General features: G+C 40.2%; 3 protein-coding genes across 7 annotated transcripts in view; 2 read left to right on the forward strand and 1 right to left on the reverse strand.

The window, feature by feature from the left end:
- Positions 1-465: 465 nt before the first annotated feature.
- klhl31 (kelch-like family member 31) lies at positions 466-4,706 on the reverse strand. Its single transcript, XM_079512727.1, has 3 exons — positions 4,601-4,706; positions 2,355-3,557; positions 466-2,207 (listed from the first exon to the last, which is right to left on the reverse strand). Exons 2-3 carry the CDS (start codon positions 3,527-3,529, stop codon positions 1,472-1,474), a joined length of 1,911 nt encoding a protein of 636 aa, XP_079368853.1. The 5' UTR covers positions 3,530-3,557; positions 4,601-4,706; the 3' UTR covers positions 466-1,471.
- An 856-nt stretch (positions 4,707-5,562) lies between these two features.
- Positions 5,563-13,760, forward strand: eloal (elongin A, like). 4 transcript variants are annotated; one of them, XM_079512480.1, is made up of 11 exons: positions 5,563-5,720; positions 7,626-7,682; positions 7,818-7,930; positions 8,045-8,915; positions 9,039-9,135; positions 9,218-9,403; positions 9,485-9,582; positions 9,709-9,889; positions 12,308-12,425; positions 13,076-13,231; positions 13,591-13,760. In XM_079512480.1, exons 1-11 carry the CDS (start codon positions 5,637-5,639, stop codon positions 13,643-13,645), a joined length of 2,016 nt encoding a protein of 671 aa, XP_079368606.1. In that variant the 5' UTR covers positions 5,563-5,636; the 3' UTR covers positions 13,646-13,760. The 4 variants fall into 4 exon arrangements, with proteins under 4 accessions (XP_079368606.1, XP_079368604.1, XP_079368605.1 ...); XM_079512478.1 differs by having other exon boundaries at positions 13,076-13,227; positions 13,588-13,760; XM_079512479.1 differs by having other exon boundaries at positions 9,221-9,403; positions 13,076-13,227; positions 13,588-13,760.
- A 1,148-nt stretch (positions 13,761-14,908) lies between these two features.
- lrrc1 (leucine rich repeat containing 1) overlaps positions 14,909-19,917 on the forward strand; it is a 32,953-nt gene continuing 27,944 nt past the window's right edge. For both annotated transcript variants that reach the window (XM_079512440.1, XM_079512441.1), the window contains exon 1: positions 14,909-15,648. In XM_079512440.1, coding sequence (XP_079368566.1) covers positions 15,490-15,648 — 159 coding nt within the window. In that variant the 5' untranslated portion in view covers positions 14,909-15,489. The remainder of the gene's footprint in view (positions 15,649-19,917) is intronic.

A 19,917-nucleotide genomic window follows, 5' to 3' on the forward strand; every position in this document is an offset into this window, starting at 1 on the left:
ATGTCTGACGAGAGTGTCCCCTATGGTGTCCCCCCATGCCCTAGCATGGGGGGACCCACTCCAAGCGGGGGGGACCTGCGTGTAGCGTGTTTACAGTCTAAGGGCGTCTGAGACTGTCTGAATACAAAGCGACGGTCTGCGCATGCGCGACCAGACTCAATCGGGGGGGGGGGGGACCCTGTGTCATTTCAATAAACAGGGCCAGGCGCCTCTGGCTTTACGTACATTAAAACCAAAAACAGCTGACTACTCATTCAAGGCCAGTGAGTAAGCAGAATAACTCATATCTGAAACTGTTGTCCAAAGGAACCACTAGAGGGGGCGATGAAGCTATTGTTTTTCTACAACATGGTTTGACAGAATGGGCACAGACTTTAAGCTGATAAAGGGAACTCAGTGTGTGAGTTAGGATATGTATTCCAGGGTGCTTTTTAAAATGGGCTTGGATAAATAATTATAGATTCATGGCATACACAAGTTTTTATTTTAAAAACAGACAAATACATTTAAAACACATGAGCTATCTACCCACTCTGGGGAAAGCTCAGGCTGATTGCTTTTATCCCAAGTTCACATTCTCTTTTCATTCTTAATTTCTTTTCTTTCTTTTTTTACAAAACAATGCCTGCCTTAACAGAAAACAAAGTCACATTTAAATGAATCCAGTCTTCAATGTTACAACATTTCCCCCAAATAACTTACTTTTTTTTAAAAACTGATGTTATGACAATCACGCAACACCTTCTGAATTCAAGCTTATTATACATGAGATGGCTGTAGGAATTGTAGCTCTACTATGTGTGTTAAAAAGAAGAACCTGCTCCTGGTAGGTGATGTAATTTCAGTCTGACACCTCCATTGCCATTCCTTTTTTATTGTATTGTAAATGTTTCTATCTGAAACATGTGAATACTGTAGTCCGTTCAAGTACTTGGAAAAATCGCACCTACTGCATCCACTATGACAACCACTTTAACAAATTATTCTGTAGTTGTCACCACCTTCACAGACCTGGATAATCAACATCTTAAGTCTTCATTTGCATGGATTTTGAATGTTTATCTTACAATAGTGGAGTATCTTACAAATATTGTGTATACTAAACATGGGGCTTGTAAAAATATCAAAACTGAATTGGCCCCAAAGGAGATGACAATAAAATTGGGTTGACACTATGCAGGGCTCAGCAATAGACTGACATTCAAGACATATTCAACACAATACCACTGTTCCCTTCATTATACTGTATCCACTGATATGAAACATCACAGTGTCTGCATTTATGCCACTATTAGAAATATTTACTTGCACTCTTTTGGAAGGAGTGTTAAGAAATGCATATCAATTTGATTAAACAATTTGACAGTTTTGGTGCATTTAATAAATAAATTGGTGCACTTTTCTGTTCATCTGAGAACGTGGGCCTAAATGGTGAACAATAACCCATATTTACTGCAGCAGTACACAATGCTTATATGCTAACTGGTGCAGAGGAAACTGAACTGGCTCTAGACTCTCTAGCTATTTTCCGTGCCGGCATTGTAACAATACAGCATGAAATGCCGACAGTAGCTTCAGGCAATTCGTCATCCTCAGTCCATTCATTGAGATCGGGGTTGTAAACCTGAATGCATTTTTTGTACTTCTTCTCAATCTCATTCCAGCCTCCAAGGAGATACATCTTGCTGTCCAAAAGGGCGACACCTGCAGTGCTTACTCCAGTGAGAAGTGGAGCACTGTAGCTCCACTGGCCGTTGTGAGGATTGAAACATTCAACTGCTAAGACGTCTACCCTCTCCCCACGACCTCCCAGCTGGCTCCCACCAAACACATAGGCACGGTCTCCCACAGTGGCAGCGCAGTGCCAGCCTCTTGGGGTGCTCAAGCTATTCTTATCCTGCCAGGTATCAGTGGAGGGATCATAGCTGCACACAGCCCTGGTGTAAGCGTTGTTGATGTAGCCACCTGTTACAAGAATCTTGCCATCGATGACAGTGCTGCCGTGACAGCAGCGTGCCACCTCCATGGGAGCCTTCATCTGCCATTGGTTGGAAGAGGGTACGTAGCACTCCACTGAGGCTTGACATCCATCACCGTTACGACCTCCCACAGCAAACAAGAGGCCATTGAAGATGTTGAGACTGAAGTGGGTGCGTTTTTGGATCATGTTGTTCAGATGAATCCAAGCGTTGAACCGGGGGTCATACCTAAATAACAAAGCATGTCATGTTATTTACAGTAATTATTTAATAATAATAATAATCATAATAATAATAATAATAATAATAATAATAATAATAATAATAATAATGAACTATCTGGTGTGGAATTGAATGTAAATAATTGATCCTTACCTGCAGAAGTTGCTAACAGCATGTTTAGCCTGATTCCTTGCGTCATTCTGATCTTCGCCTCCTGCCACATACAGGAATCCATCCAACACTGCTACACACTGGTTGAAAGTCTTCGCTGGCATTTCAGTTAGCTTATTCCATACATTATCAGCATCTCTGTATAGAACTTCTTTGCTAAGAGACTTCTCTGTCAAGGCAGGACGTCCACCTACGGTGAGCATGACACGTTGCCCTCCACGTACCTTTGTTCTGCGTGACTGCAGGATATTCTGCTGGTATGGCAACAGATGGTAATTCATCGCATCAACTAAGAGGCGGTGGCACTCGGGGTCTTGCATCATTCTAGGCACACTCTGGACATGATTCACCAGGTCTTGAGCAGAGATGGTGCCGAAGCGGATGTGGGTCAGGAGATCTGCTGCATACTTCAACCGCTTCTCGTCAAAGTCCAACCACTTCATGGCGATCTGGAAGGCTGTGATCTCAGAGGGCAGGTGCAAGGAATCATCTGAAAGGAAATCACTGATCTGCTCATAGGTGAGCTTCAGGAACTGCTCCATCTCAGAAAACTCAATGAAGTTCTCTCGCATGAACTTCTGAGCAGCCCGCTTGGTTTCTTTGAGGTCATAGGTGTCAGCAATGTTGCCCACATACATGCAGTTTTCCACACTGAGTTCCTGCATGAGGAAGTCGCTGCACATCTTCACCAGGGTGTTTACCTGCAGCAACATGGCCGCTGCAATCGTGCTGCCGATGCTATACAGTGACAGGGTTAGCTTCCCAGAATATGCATATGTAATTGCTGTGGCAAGGCCTACAGGTGAGAGGTCATTAAGCTCAATCTTCTGAAGGGTAGACTCCTTCTTCAGGATATTCTGAATGTACTCACTGCAGGAGGCCATCACAACTTTGTGGACATCAAAAGACTTTGACTTGGTAGAAACTGTTAGATCACACAAGAAGCTGTCATGCCTCATGTTGCTCAAACCCTCTAGGAGATTAGGCGCATATGCAGCATCTGTAACTTCTGTTGAGATGCAACTGAAGCCATTTCCTCCTTCCAGCAGGGTGTTCAGCCCATTGATCTTATTGACTGGGCTGTCCTCAACCATGATGGTCATTTCATTTATATCTCCCTTATTCTTTTTGGTCGTTTTGTTCTTTTTGGGAGCCATGGCGGATGCGGTAGAACACGGCCCAGACCTTCTGAAAATGAAAAGAAATAAAATAGAAACACATCACAAGTTGGAAAACACAATTATAAAAAAAGCACATTTAATTGAATGACACTCCACAACCGTGTACCTTACTATGTATACAGAAGAGTGTAGCATAAATTACATCATGATTCATTCATTCATTCATCCATTCATCCATTCATTCATCCATTCATTCATTCATTAGGACAACCCAGAATTGTGCAACCTATATTGTAGGTGGGGAGATAGCAGTGGAGAGAGTGAAACAATTCTTTCTCATACATTCTCCCACTCCCATTAGATTAACATTTAGCCGGCAAAATAATAGTGAAATTAAACTGTTCCTCATTTTGCTGGGGACCCCCTGGAACCCCCTCGATTACCCTTAGGATCCCTGAACCCTACTAAATCTTGTGGTATTCATTTTTTTGATAAATAGTCTGACTACAATAATTGGCAGACATTTCAAATTGTGTCTATGCCATGTTAAAACCAGGGACTGCGTCAACATTCCTCTCTCCTTGCATCTGTCACTATTTATCAGTAGCATGTCCAGGAATAGCAGCACTGGATGGCTCTCCTATGACGTTCCTTTTATAGACTTTCAGAAATGAACTGAGGCCATCATGTCCTATGATTGTTTATAGTTTAGCAGGGTGGTTGTTCTATTCAAGTGAAACATCAGCACAATTAAAGTTAAAAACGTTTTCAATCAATAAATCAATCAAACAAACAAATAAACATTAAACACACACAATTACCACACTAACTGAGGTAGTGAGTGTGATAGGCTATTCTATACCCAAACCTTTTGCACTATAGAGACTCTAACCTAGGCCTAGCCCTAGGTCCTTAGCTTATATATATATATTTAAAAAAACCAAAAAAAGGATAAGCTACACATGCATGTTGTCTTTGATATTAAAGCAATGAACAGGTTTAGCCTATTGCTCAAATAAAGTCGAAATTTCTATACTATAAAACTGAGCACCAACAAGAAAATTGTGAAAAACCTTGGCATATCCATGGGGTTATAGGGCAACTTACCTAAAATGTCAAGTTAAGGCCGGTAGAGAAAGCACTTGTACCTCCAGGTAGTGAGCAGGAGAGAGAGACCAGCAGACACAGTGGGCAAAAGAGACGTGCATTTAACTCCTCCTCTCAACGAGTGCGTGTTAAAGTTCTTGCGCAATACGTGCGGACGGACCCCATGTGCCCCCCTCACCCCTATACAAGTTACAATAATAAGGTGTCGCGACTGTCGCCAAGTCGTATTGATGCCAACATATGTTATTATGTCAGTAATGTCACCTGAGGCTGAGGCCTTAGATGACGTGGGTCATCATTACAAAATGCCATGTAGGCATAGCTACATTTCATGTCAGCAATGGCATTAAGCTGTTTTGCTTTGCAGTAGTAGCCTAGCTAAAATGAGAAGAGATAATAATAATAATAATAATAATAATAATAATAATAATAATAATAATAATAATAATAATAATAACGGACACAATGGACACAAAATAATAATAATAATAATAAAGAGTTGTTCCTTACTTCCTTTGGCACTGCCCAGCATGGCGTATGCTTATATGTTCAGCAGGTGGGCTAAAACTAATAGCCTATTAAAACATAATGACTTCTCTGGTCCAGTCTCTAATGCCGTTGCATTAGAGCTATGGACCATGAGCCAAACTAATTCCTTTTTTATTGTGGATCTCTTTTTTTTGTCAATTAATGAAAGTAGGCCTAGTAGGGCCTACAACCCGCACGGTGCTCCTCCGCTCCCCCCTGCCCCCGCGCGCACACACACACACACACACACACACACACACACACACACACACACACACACACACACACACGTGACACACACACACACATGACACACACACACACACACACACACCCGACACCCATAGGGTTCGCACTTCGCAGCTACGCCGCAGCCTGAGGTCTGAGCCTACTACATGACAGCTGTCTATCATGTTGTTTCAGGCCGGCTGTTGCTGTTCCTCCTCCCATTATTATAATGATCATCATCAATGTCTGTGGGTTTCCGGGTGTGGGTGGTTGCACGTGAATGATCGTGATGGCCACTTCTGATGTGGTGAAGAGAGTGATGCGGTTGAAAATTCAACTCAGAGACTCGGCAGAATCAAAGACGGTACCCACTTTTAATTTTCACGTTTTGCACGCTGTGCACAACACACGTGGAAGTTGCACCGGCTAATTAAACATTCTCTTCGCTGTTAATCCAACCGCAAATTGACCAAATCTCACAGATATCACATATAGCCTAATCTCCTTAGCAGAGAATCGTGTTACCCATTGTAGCATACATTGCATTTACTAACTCACCTGCACATGCATTTCATTTATTATGACAACTCTGTTAGGTGCTGCCTGTGATGTTACATAACATTATCAGACCTAAATGTAGGCCTACCCTTCAAACCTTGGTTATCCCGTGTGTGTGTGTGTGTGTGTGTGTGTGTGTGTGTGACTGTGTTAAATTAAAGTCATGTTTCAGGGCTACCCTTTACCCAGCTCTTTAGAAAATGGAAAATTCATTTTCAAGTGGGAGACTTCATCCAGACAGAACCCATTTGTCATTTTAAAATGTACATTTCATCAGTTTAAATTTCAGTTGTTTATTCTGTATCCTGTATGAATTCTCTCTCCTAATTGGATGAAATTACCATCCTGACCTGAACATTTATTTTCTGTTCACCAAAGAGAGTGCTAGGGAGACCCCAGTTACTGAACAAACATTATAGCAATGATTACACTTACATAAAGATATTTCACATTTATTTGAACATCAGAGCATCTTTTAACAGGAACATTAGTTTAGTGAAATATATTAGAGATGAAACTATATAAATTAGTTAATTTCCCACAAATATAAGGAATTTGAGTTTTTCTTTGCTGAGTTGAGTTATGCCTTCATAGTTGCCTCACACCTATAATAATTAGAAAATTACTGATGACTGTAGGCCGGTAAGAGTGTGATTTGACACAACACTTGGTGGTCATGGGGGGCAGGGTTTATGGGTGGGTGGTGCTTTCTCGCTAAAATTGGCAACACTTCCAGTTGTTCATCTGATGGCTGCTGTCCATCAACAGGATGTGCCATGCTGCAAGCTTACTACAGGGTATTTTGTGGGGGAAATTGATGCATTGACAAATAGTGCCTGCATGGGGCTTTGGATTATATTTCTTTAAGGCCAGTGCACTTAACCTGCTCATCCAGTTCACATTGATAATAACGGGCCAACATTAGTATGTATAACCTTGGCTATTTATAGTTCATAGTAAAAGAGGAGCCTCAGTGGGTGCGGTTATGTTTCTATACATAGCACGTACTCTGAATGCACAGTCAGCAACTGTGACTCTAGTCTAGTGATCCAAAACAAGGACTGCCATATTTGGCATTTAACTACTTAAACCTCATATATTTCGTTGACTGGGATCCCCAGGGTTCTATGCTTGTTTTCCTACACCAGATCTCTTGTAAAAAATAGCACATCTACAAGCTCACAATGCGTTGCATTTGGACGTGTTGTGTGCTTGTAGATCGTCTATTTTCAACGAATGTTTGTCCCAGAATAGGCACACATGGGTTCATGTGGTTAAGGAGTAGCCAGTTCCAGTTATTTTGTAGCATGTTTCCTCTCTCTCTCTTTCTCTCTGTGTGTGCTCGCCCTTGAAGGTTCCCCTCTGATAACCTTGCTCGGGACTGTTACTATTACACGTTCAAGCAGTGTCATGATTCACATACAGTAGCTGTGTGCTTGTAGGTTTTAAAATAGCGTGTGTGAAATGCGTAGAAGGAAGGCACTGGAACAAACTTGGTCAATTAAAGCCTTTTTGAGTGGTGTAAACCACTCCTACGACCTAGTTTACCTGTCTGTCTGTCTGTCTGTCTGTCTGTTCGTACCAAAAAATGAGCATGGTACGTCAGACATTACGTCAGACCTTACACCACTCAGTTCACACGGGTGTGATTTTTTTATTTACAGGGTGCAGTCAAATAACGTGATTAAAACATTTACTTCTGTCCTCCCAGATTCTAAAAACTTTGCAAAAACTGAAGGACCTGGATATGACATTAGAAGTCCTCATTGTAAGACTTTTAGACTTTTTAAAGAACACATTTACCAATGTATACAAATGGATTTGTTCTTTAATGCCCACAGTCCAAAGTGTTATTTGATTGTGTTGATGGTAGACTAATCATGTGTCAACACATTTTCTTTAGGAAACTGGAATTGGAAAAATTGTTAACTCTTTTCGCAAAGATAAGCAAGCTGGTGAATTGGCCAAGTCACTAGTTGCTTATTGGAAGAAATTGGTCCCGAAGGATTCCACAAGGTGCAGTACTTTACATGTTTTATTTTGTTTTCAATATTTAATATTAACGTTTTATGGAGTTTTTGGGGGAAGGTCGTAATTTATTTTTCATCTTTTAATCTTACATTGGTGTAGCCATACAGCAGAAGGGGAAAGCACACTGAGTTCAGATTTGAAAGCCAAAACAAGTGATCAAAATTGTCAGGAGAATGGAAAACTCCCAAACGATGGCGTCTCAAACGCCAATGCAAAAAGCCGAGATGGATCAAACGAGGTCATGATGATAACCGATGGTATTACAGACAGAGAGACACCCTTAGAAGGAGAAGAGCAAGACGATGAAGATTTGAACAAGAAAACGCAAGACGAGAAACGGAACGATACAGTTAAATCACAGAAAATAAATCACTGGAATAAGAATGTTGGCAATAGTCAAATTGTGCCCAGAAACAAAAATGATGACAGCGAGTACAGGATTAAATCACGGGAAAATTCAAAAGGAAATTCTGACACTGGAAAAATTGGAGCCAAAAGAGATTCAAAGCATAATTTGCAACATAGTAAAGTTTCTACGTTAAAAGTGGAGGCTGAAGAATCCTCATCGAAGACTTGGTCTAAATGTATCAGTTCTGAAGATGATGGAGCTTCAGAAATGCCAAATGGTTCACAAGTATGTCATGGAAAAAACAGACATCCAGCGGAGGAAAATCAGGTCTTTCTTAAAAACAAATGCAAGTCTAAAAATGAAGAGAATCCAAACACCAAAGCCAAAAAGCCTAAAATAAGGCATAAAGCCAAAATGAATGAAAATGACTTAGATGTGCCATCTGTGTCCTTTGAGTCTTTCTTGAGTTATGACTTGAATCCACGTAAAAAGGATCAGCATAGAAGTAGAAATCCACAAAAAAAATTCAAGCCTGCGAAAAAAGATGAATCGTCAAAAGAACTTTGCACAAAATCTGTCAAGTTACCCAGAATGTCTGAAAATGACTTCACCTCTAAAAAGGTATTTTGACTACTACTGTATGAAAAATTGTACAAAATTGTATTTGATATAATTATAATGTGGTATGTCTTCAGCTCCATGGATTAATGGATGAATTGCCTAACACAATCTTATTTCAATAAGACCAAGGGATTTGAAATGGACTTGCTTCCATTGCCGGCACATCTGCCTGAATTATATGATAAGCCCTCTACTCTTGTTGACTACGTTGAGAGGAAACGTGAGTATTTCAAAATGCACCTGTATATGTATACTACTAATGCAAGTATCATACTTGACATTGGATTGTTCTTGATATACAGTAGTTTGTCTATCTACAGAGAAGATCCAAGAGGAGGCAGAGGAGGCCACTGAGGACGCCTCAACCTCAATTGGTCAAAGGCTGAACAAGAGGATGCAGGTCTATTCTGGTGCTAAATCTAACTTTCTCCCAACCATGATGAGCTTGTACCAACAGTGTGTCCGCTCACTGCAGAACAACATCGACAGTGAGTTAAAACCAAGGTACCGTCTAAAATTCCTTCATATGCATTTTGTTGTCAAGTCTACTTTAAGACTTTTTTTCACAGTTCTTTATGAAACTGGTGGGGTTCCATTTGAAATCATGGAGCCTGTGTTGGAGAGATGTACACCAAATCAGCTGCTACGTATTGAAGAATGCAACCCAGTAAGAATCAGATTTTTATTTGGAAGCTACAGTACACTGTAGTGTACGGGCCAACAGTCTTCCAAGAAACCTGTGGAGACCCATTGCCTTTGTGTTCAACATTGTTTCACTCAAATTTGTTTTAAGGTCTACATTGGAGAGACTGATCATTTATGGGAGAAACACTGTCAAAGAGAATTCCGTGACTCTCAACTTCTGGAGTATGAGTCATGGAAGGAGATGTACATCAGGCTATCGGAGGAGAGGGAGAGGAAATTCAAGAGGTTGACAAAAAGCATCGCCTCATCACATTCTACCAAACCAAAAGGTGTGTATTGATGGAATGGTTCCTCCTGCTGCCTTTTACTCGTTGTATCAACAATGTTCTCAACCAAGTATTGATTGATTGAATATACTTTATTAGTCAAATGTAAATGGCATGGAACTACAGTAAAGCACTTGGGCTGAAAGGATAACACAAAAAGGTCCTGGGGATTTATTTCCATTGTGGTCCTATGTATTCAATTAATCAACAAATCGCATCGATTAGTATCAATGGCATCTATAATGGCTTTGCCAAAGTTGTTACATAGACGGCGAGCGACACATACATTTAATTGGCTGTCGCCTAGTCGCCCAAAAGATTAAATTATTTTCATCTTTTCGGGCGAGGTTCCTCCGCCCACTTTTCGACCATCCGCCTGCTATCGCCAGTAGTTCCCGGGTCCCATTGACAAATAATGCACTTCCGGAAAGTTCGTCTGGCTGTCGCCCGCTGTTAAAACGTTAGGGAAGCCTCGTCTGGTGGGGAACTCTGGATTGCCCTGTGAAACTTTACAGATTGGTGACAATTGCTTGCCACTTAGCTGTATCGTGTTAATGGAATAGTTTGACACACAGCTGTTGGAGTGAAACTAGCATTAGGACCCGGGTGTGCTTGTTTGAATAAACTCATGAAGTTGTGATAGATGTGACCTACCGTATGGCCTTTGAAAATGGTGAAGATGGTTTGTTCCATTAATGCTGTCTAGCATTCAGTGAAGGTCAGACCACTTTTGTAGAGGTTTGGGTTGTGTAGTTACCTTGCCATGATGTAACTCCAAATGTGGACAAGAAATCCCAAATAATTGCTCCAGTTATTAGAAATTGATAATTCAAAATATGCAAAATATGCTCCTCATTGACTTCCATTGTACGATGAAACGGCTCTCAAAGTCACTCTTTTAGTACGTAAACAAACAAAGTCGATTCAGACAATATAGACTAGATGATAATGTTCCTGTGGGCCTGGAACTTCCGGGGACCCCCATACGGAGTTGTACCACTTACTTCACACAGGTGTTATTTTTGATTTCTTGTCCACATTTGGAGTTGCATCATGGCAAGGTAACTACACAACCCAAACCTCTACAAAAGTGGTCTTACCCTTTAAGCTTAAGCTTTTTTTCCAAAAGCCTAAAATGACAGAAAACCCATTATGAAAGACTTGAGTGGTTCATGGTGGGGGAAAAAATGAATAGTTCAACCATTCATTGTTTTAAGAGTTTTCACATTTTAATGGCATGAATGTCCATTGTTGCCTACCTTTGACCTAAAGATCCAGAAACTAGAGGAACTAAAACGTTCAGGAACTACAGTAGCAGTATTTGTTTTTGTTTACTTTACACCATTTGGCTCCCCCCCCCCAGCCACCCTCCCCTGCTGAACTATGCTGCCTGGCGTGCCTGCCACTCATTCAGACACCCTCTATCAGCCACTACACACCTCCAGGAATATCTTGAGATGCTATGAGTTGATGCCAACTGTTGTGAGAATGTGATAAGATAATTGTATCAGTGATCGGTTCTGCATCAGTTCAGCATGCTGATAATCTGTATTGCATTCTAGGGGTGTCCGGGTTAATGAAGAAATCAAACAAATTAAATTCCATAAATTAGAAAGCAAATGCTTAAGAAGTAGTGAAAATAGCTCGCAACGTGGCGTGAAGCAACGCGTTGTGAGCTTGCAGATCGGCTATTTTCACTAGTTTGGGTCCCGGGCAAACGTCTAACTTGGGAACCACTGATCTATATTGTAGCCTGGTATGGGTCTTGAGAAAGGTCCTTGTGACCAAAACGAACCTTGTGTTTTGTAGTGTGGATGAAGCAGTGCATTGCCCTTTTATTGGTCTTAACGGTTTCAGTAGTTTGTATTGGATTAAATGAGATGAGCCATAAATACTGGTCATCCCTCGGCTGACATTAGATCTGACCATCTGGTACAAGGCCACTTTAACTTTATTCATAGACACAACTGGCCAGAAAACAAAGTATGAATATGAGACTGTAGGTGTTTTAGCAATGAAAATAACACAAAAATAATATGCCACCCAACCAATCCTTATGTTTTAAACGAGTTTCAGGTAATTATGTGATGGTAGAAAAATAAACGTGAGAAACCCAGATTGACTTAACACAACTTGTGCCCAAGACGTCCACAGACGTCCTGGGAAATCCCGCTATGTGGTGCCCAAGACGTCTGTGTGGACGTCAAAAAAATGAATGTAAAAAGTGGGCACCCTGGGTTACTTTTTTGAAAGTGTTGTGTAGGCACACAAACTATTGTGACTGCGATCGTTTGAGCTAAATCTTTGTATGGTCGGAAGTATGGATGCAGATCTAGAACAGTTAGTTCTTGTTTGATATTCTATTCTTTAGTCCTTGTGAAAGTCCACATACATTGACAATTTCCTGGATTTTGTTTCTAGGACGACAGGTGAAGATGGCATTTATTCACACTGTTGCCAAGCCTCCAAGAGATGTGCGACTTCAGCAGGAGATTCATAGATCTAAGAGTGAATCTCTAAATCCTAAAGTCAAGTCCAGGTGGCATTTTCTGTCTGTGTTGTTGATACATAATTTTGTTCCAAAATTGCTGTATTAATTTTAAATGCAATAATGTATATGATACTTTTATAATACAAATTAATATTAATAATTTGTTTACATTATTTGGTGATCTCTTGATAAAGAACGAATGCTAAAGTTATAGCAGCCATGGTGTAACATTGTTAATGTACATCTGCTGAGCTGTTGTTTTTCTTCTAAAGGGAGTTGTTTGAGAGTAGCTTAGCAAGACATAACCTGTCAGAGATTGATGTGATAGTGCTGGGTGAAATGCCTAGTTTGTGAGCTTAGCTGAGCACTGGGACCAGAGCAAAGTGCTAGATAAACTAGTTTCATTCCAGTTATCTACTCTGTCCTATGTTGTTTAACTTGTTTGTTGTCCCAATGAAGTACTATTTGTAGCCATGCATAGATGAATTACACACACATCACCGACATATAGTGTCAATACAACAAACCTTTTGAAAAGAGAAATCTGTATTATAGGTTAGACATTTGAAAAATAATACTCATGTAGACATATTACCCTTACCTTTGTATAGTATGGCATGATTAAAGCTAGTATGTGCTTTAATGTGTGGTCATTTCGATTTGTTTATGCTTATGCCTCACTGTTTTGTTTTTTCCAGAATTTCTAGTGACAGTGTTCCAAAGCATGTTGTGAACACTACAAAAGCGACAATTGAAAGAAGTTATGATGAACAATACAAGAATGAACAATACAAGAGTGGCACCTCCAGTTCAGGAACCAGCAATGCACAAGACCCTCGCAAAAAAACAAGTGAGTTGAAAAAGGTTATTTTACTCTTTCTAAATACATTTTTACTTGTAGTGTTTATGGCCTTATGAACATGGGCTAATGGCAAACAGTTTGTTACACAACAAAATTGTACTTCAACTCTACTTGCTAAACTCTTTGAATTCAACATATAGGCCTACATTATTCCAAATTGAACTGTTTTCATCAAGCTTATTATTTTTGTTCATTACAAATAGAATTTGAGGCTTGAAGCACAATGCTGAAAGTTAAAAGTAAATCGTTTTTAAGAAATAAAAGCTATAATTCTCAATATTGCGATATTGCAATTTAACTGTTGGGTCACTCAGATTGCTTAATGTTGTATTTTCTTTCTTCATAAAGGAGTTGCACCGATGATGGCAAAGTCCTTAAAGGCCTTCAAGAAGCACCTGGGACGTAGATAAATCCACCCTTCCAATGACGACAAACCATTTAATAGAGCATTTGTGTTTATCTTTTGTTTTCTTTCAATTGATTACAATAATTATTAAATGAGCAGCAGCCTATAAAAGTAATTTTGTGTTTGGTTCTTCCTGTTTCAGCTTATCAACATGAGTGAGTGTTGTTGGTCATTCAATAGGGTTTGGCTCTCTCTAGTGGACAAAGAAACAAGATAACATGAGTACAAAAAAATTATTACAGTTTAAATGTAAATGTCTTGTCAATTATAGTATTTGAAGAATGACTAATATAATTTTAATATTAATATTGGTAAACTTTTAGAAGTGATTTAACTAAGTGATAAACTAATAGAGGGTATGCGTGTGACATCATCATCAAACCAGGAAGTTATGCAGGAATGCCTACTGAGGGCTAAAAACTACGTTCTGGCCTTGACAGCCCATGCATACAAACAGAAAAGTCATATCTAATTGCATTAAACAATGTTAAACTCACTTTGCCTGTCACTTTGCCACTCTATTTTCCATTCACTTTATGCATGCGCATACCCTCTATTATCTATGTGCTTCTGAAACTCACTGCATGGCATTCCTGTCATATCTGTTGACACTCTTGTCCCAAAATATGCTTGTGGCATTCTCATCTAATTATCTTGTATAATTATATGTTTGGACAAATAGGAAGTGACTTAAGGCCCCAGGTTTGTTGTTGCCTACAGGTTCACCTGTGTGGTAAACCATAGTTTTTGCCCACAAATTAAAGTTGCAGACTTACTGTTTTTTGCAATCAGGAAGGCTACAGCATAAACAAGTGAAGTAATAACACAGATAAGTGAGTAGACAAACTAGGAACACGCATAATATTGAAGCTGATAAATGGGTACCTGAAAATGTATTTTGTGTTTATTCAAGAACTGGAGGGACAGTTCTTGAATATTTACATTGTAAAAATAACTGATCTACAAGGATTGTAGATATGTTATTTTTGGCAATGGTGGAAACTAGCAAGTAACTACATTGTATTGTAGTGGTACCTTTACTTGAGTATTTATATTTTGGTAAAATTGTTTTAATTTAAAATAAATTGTGACAAAGGGGTGAAAGTGTTGTGGTACCAGCAAAAGAAAAATAAATAAACTTCCACCACTAAAAGGCTTTATAATGTATGAACGACACCGTCGTACGCCAGAGTGTACATTCGTTGGTTTTTCCATCATGGGCGGGGCAGGGAAAGGAGGGAGGAGCCACGTGGAATGATGACGTACGATTGGAATGAGGGAGTGAATGTTCCGGGTCACAAACTGGAGTGGAGAGGAAATTAACTCTGGAGGAGGAAAAAACACACACCAAAATGCTACCCTCTTCCAAAGCGACATGTAGCTGAGCGTTTTCGACCAAGGAAAGGACTCAACAGGTGTTTCCACAAAAAAGAAAGGAAGAAAAGCGGTCCAGTTTTGACGACGTGGCAAACAAAACAGGTGCCTGTTTGTTAGGGGAGAAAAAGAAAAAAACGAACCAAAGTGAAGAGAAGAACACGGCGAGGTTATTATTCCATGTTCGACCTGCTCCTGGCTGCTTTAGGGAGCTTTATTTACGCTAAGTGGAGGAGAGGAAGGCTGTTTTCAATGCTAACTTGCTTTTGAGTTTATGATCGATTCCTGCTTGACACGGTTTTTTATTGTTGTTTAGTAGTTATACCCTCAGGTACTGTCTGATAGCAATCTGTTGCATGATCTCTCCCACCCACACACGGACATTGAGGTTGCGTCCCAGACACTGATCTGACAGTCAGACGGAGCTGGGTGTTTTTTTTTCTGCACATCACCACCATCACCATCCCGGGATGTTTCAGTGTATCCCCCTGTGGCGCTGCAGCCGTCACGTTGAGGTGATCGATAAACGCCACTGCTCTCTGCTCTATGTCCCCGATGAGATCTATCGATACTACCGCAGTTTGGAGGAGCTGCTACTGGACGCGAACCAGCTCCGCGACCTGCCCAAGGTAAGAGGAGAGGGAACTGAACAGCAGCAGCACCCCAGGGCTTTCACTTCCTATTGACATATCAACAAGTCTTGTTGTTGTCGTTTGTGAAACGTTTTGTTGTGTGCCACAGTTAAGTACTTCAGCAGTACAGCACTGCTGATCTGCATCCCGTGAGAAGTGAGAACCTGGTGGTGGGAACGGTGGTGGGGACAATAATTACGCAAGATCAGCAAACCACTCACCCCTGTCAGTGTGTGGCACAAACAGTTATGGCTGGGAATTGTTCCTTTTTTGACACCTGCCATTCCTGATTATTTGGGCTAATTCAATTACATTAAAGTTTCACAATTTGTGTTTAATACAAAAAGAAAGGAAATTGTGCACTTCAGGTTAGGTTAGGTTAGTTGGCATTCATTGTCATTCATTTCAAAGCCTTTGTTTTGAAATGTTGAAAGTCCACTCTACAAACCCCCAGCCCGACCTGTTTTACCAGGTGACTCTGTTTACCTCAGAAAATTCCATGGATCTCATAGCCCTGATATTTAGCCTACTATTGGTGAAGTTACATTCCTCGGGACACAAGTCAAATTGAACAAGAAAAGAACCTGTTATTTACCACTAAGATTTGACCTAATTTCAATGAGGTCAAGTAAAGATTTATCCGGTAGAGTGCAGGAGGGGTAAACAGCCATCTTAATTTGACCCAAGCCCCCCATATACAGTTAAATAGACTACAGACTTGGCATGCTGTTCATTAAGACAAGGAGAGCCCAATCAATAATACTATGGAGATGCAACACTGATCTGTCAGTGTCATACTAGTGTGGAATGTGAAACCGCTCCAATGACAGTGAATTACTCACTTTTTGTCCTCTATATTTTGCAACCATTATTTATTAGTGCAGCGGCTATAGCTGCAGTCACTTATTAATGAAATCATCTCCTTGTGCGGAGAAAAAATATCATCAAGAGTCCCTTAACCACAGTCAATGTCATTATAGGCAAAAACATAACAATAAAAAATAGCAGGTGTACAAGCTCACAATGCACCGTAGAAGATTGGCAATTTCATAATACAACTAAGTATCAACTACTGGGTCAGAAGTGGTTCACAGTTTCCGCCACCAATTCAGAAGTCAACATGGCATCAGGCGTTAGAAGTTAGTGTTATTTTTGGATTCTGTCAATGGGATACAGTAGTGGCTTTCCCAATTCCCTGATAAAGTCAGGACCACATGACATGAATAACTTTTTGTAGAGTGGTGGCTTGTCATATGTTCTGAGCAAATGGAATCAGTCAGAGAACATGAGAAACTATCAACGTCATGATCCAAGTCATCGGTTCAAAGAAGCACGAACCAATTGGATTAGAGTTGGCACTTGGCACTGGCAGGATAGCCTATTTTGTACATTTGCTAGGCTTTTACTTGCCCATAGCCCAATGTGAACCCGGGTATTTTGAGTACCCTAAGGTTTTATGTTAGAAATAGAGTATGGGTCCCCAGCATGTAGAAACTGCTATACTCTTGGATAAAAACGGCCATAGCCACAGCTCAAATGTGCTGACCTCATCACATTTGTGATGACGGCTATGGCAGTTTTTAGACCAACAAATGTTTTTTGATCAAAACTAATGCTTGGAATGGATTCATAATCAAGAATACCCCCTAGTTTGACATGCTACGTAAAGCATGATATTTCTTTTTTTTTGCCTTATATAGGTTGTTAATGAGTAGTTAATTGAAAATGGCTCAACATGCAAGTTAGCATCCGGCAGTTTATAAATGCTGGGGACCCATACTCAACATTTCTAACATTAAATCTTAGGGTACTCAAAATGGCAAGTGGCCTTATCCCTTATACCTGTGTAATACCTTTCTTTTCTTGTCATTATTATTGAAATGAATGAACCCTTAGTATTTAAGAACTTGTCCTACAGCTTTCACTGCAATATAGCAAATTCCTACACCCATTACAGAAATATTCTTAGTATGAAGACTAGAGAGCGGGGACTCTTGCGATGCCAACAACAGACATCACTGTCTATTGTGTGCCTTGGCATGTGACTAATGCCATCTCTGCGTGCTGAGTGAACCCAAGAAACATTCAGTTGGATAAACCTTCGGAGCACGCCAGCCCAGCGCTCATTGTGTAGGCCTCATCACATTTGCCTCCAAGGTGGCTAGATGTGCAAACAAGTTTGTCCCTGCCTGAAGTCATTATTATATTGACAGTGAGTGTAATGAGGTTGACGCCCAGCAACGTCACACAAAATCGTCCGCTTAATTGCTTCATGTACTTCATGTCTTTAAATAGAATAAATACCTTCAAAAGTGTATTTGAGGAAACTTGAACCAAGTTTGGCTCTGGGATTGTGTACTGGCCAGTGCTAGTTTCTCTTGACACAGGGAGGCTCATCAAATTAGCAAACAATAACCCATTTGTCTATTATCTAAAGATTCTCTTTATCAATCTGTCCTTGGTTTACAAGCGCATGCATATAACCTTGTTTTCAAAGAATAGGTGCTTGCTAGTTTTCTTCTTTATGTTGATATATGAACATGTATCTGAAGAGGCATAAAAGACAAATTTTATATTGCAATGTGTACCGTCTTAAACCATTAAGCTTCCAACCAATCAAGAGTAAACAGTAAAGACCTAAGTTTGTAGACAGACTTAGTAGTAGTATTTGAGAGGGTTTTCCTTAAGTCAGCCACTTTCAATTTTGTGTGCCAGTCAGACGTGGACGATAGCTTGAGGTGTGGCAGTGAATGACGGCAACAGGAAGAACAGGTTTGCTGCAACATTGGGAACTGGGAAGGGAAATAGACAGACACACAGTGTAGGAAGGAACCCTTAGTTAGATTGCTTCACCGCTGTGATTTTATTGTCTCCACCAGGCCGAAGTGTGTGTGTGTGTGTGTGTGTGTGTGTGTGTGTGTGTGTGTGTGTGTGTGTGTGTGTGTGTGTGTGTGTGTGTGTGTGTGTGTGTGTGTGTGTGTGTGTGTGTGTGTGTGTGTGTGTGTGTGTGTGTGTGTGTGTGTGTGTGTGTGTGTGTGTGTGTGTGTGTGTGTGTGTGTGTGTGTGTGTGTGTGTGTGTGTGTGTGTGTGTGTGTGTGTGTGTGTGTGTTGTAGACAGCACAATAACAGTACAGCATAGTATAATATATATGTATAGCTTATATGTATAGTGTCATTATATATAGATATGTTCTAGTTACGTTCTTAGCTTACGCATGTTTCTTGATAAATGCTGTTTATATATGTGATGTATTCCCATGCTTTTTGTTCTTGCTTAATGTAAATCGCTCTGGATTAAGAGCGTCTGCTAAATGCCTAAATTGTAAAATTGTGTGTGTGTGTGTGTGTCTGTCTGTGGACAGCTAATCTCTGGCACCGCTGGCTTGATCGCAGCCATACTCGGCACACACACACTCCTTGAATGCCACAGTTGAACCTGCCACCAGGAGGCCGCTTTGTACAAAAAATAATTTGGACAGTACACCTACAGATTTTGTTCAAACATCACGCAAATTGGTACACAGTCTCTCTAGAGCCATTCAAAGAAACAGGTCTTTCAGATTTTTCAGACTCCATCCTGATTGGCTAAGATTGGCTTCTAAAGTTAGCAGGAGTGCTCAGTTTCAAACAAAATGCCGCAAATCATGAACACATCGTGTGATTTCCATGAAATCCCACTCGGCAGAGGAAGAAATGCCACTTGAACATTTTCAAATCAGCCTCATGGTGGTGCTATAACTGGCCGATTAGTGTTTTTACCTCTAACTGCACGGATCTGTGTAAAACTTTGTCTGCACACTCTCTAGAGACCATACACAAATCTTTGCCTTGAATTTTTCACATCTGCTCTTTATAACGCCACCAGGAGGCTGACATATATAAAACACATTTTCTAATATTACTCAAATGTAATTATTCTCTTGAACTTGAAGCCCATATGCTTTACACAGTAAAACCAAAAATGTCAAACAATAGAAAGAAATAATTGAAATAATAATAATAATTGAAAGAAAAACAAATTGGTTGAAAACATTCTATTTGAAAAGTTGAACATGCATTGTTTTTGTCAAGCGATATCACATCAGCGCATGACACACAAAACATAAATCAGGCTTATGTCTTGGATTCAATTGCCTGATATAGAAACCTTCAGATTCAGAATGCCTTTATCTGCATCCTGTTGTCACTGGGCTCTCTGTGTACCAAAGAAGTGACTCACTAGTATCTGAGCGACAACCATTCTGAGACATTTAAACTGAAGTGGAC

The sequence above is a fragment of the Electrona antarctica genome (assembly GCF_951216825.1).
Source record: "Electrona antarctica genome assembly, chromosome: 10".
Classification (NCBI taxonomy): Eukaryota; Metazoa; Chordata; class Actinopteri; order Myctophiformes; family Myctophidae; genus Electrona; species Electrona antarctica.

What these genes read in the sequence shown, in the direction of transcription:
- klhl31 (XM_079512727.1), bottom strand. Translation starts at nt 3,529, where the DNA reads ATGGCTCCCAAAAAGAACAAAACGACCAAAAAGAATAAGGGAGATATA. An exon ending in GCTGTTAGCAACTTCTGCAG is followed by an intron (nt 2,208 to 2,354) that starts GTAAGGATCAAT and finishes TTTGTTATTTAG; the next exon opens with GTATGACCCCCGGTTCAACG.
- eloal (XM_079512478.1), top strand. Translation starts at nt 5,637, where the DNA reads ATGATCGTGATGGCCACTTCTGATGTGGTGAAGAGAGTGATGCGGTTG. An exon ending in ATGACTTCACCTCTAAAAAG is followed by an intron (nt 8,916 to 9,038) that starts GTATTTTGACTA and finishes TATTTCAATAAG; the next exon opens with ACCAAGGGATTTGAAATGGA. An exon ending in ACTGCAGAACAACATCGACA is followed by an intron (nt 9,404 to 9,484) that starts GTGAGTTAAAAC and finishes TTTTTTTCACAG; the next exon opens with TTCTTTATGAAACTGGTGGG.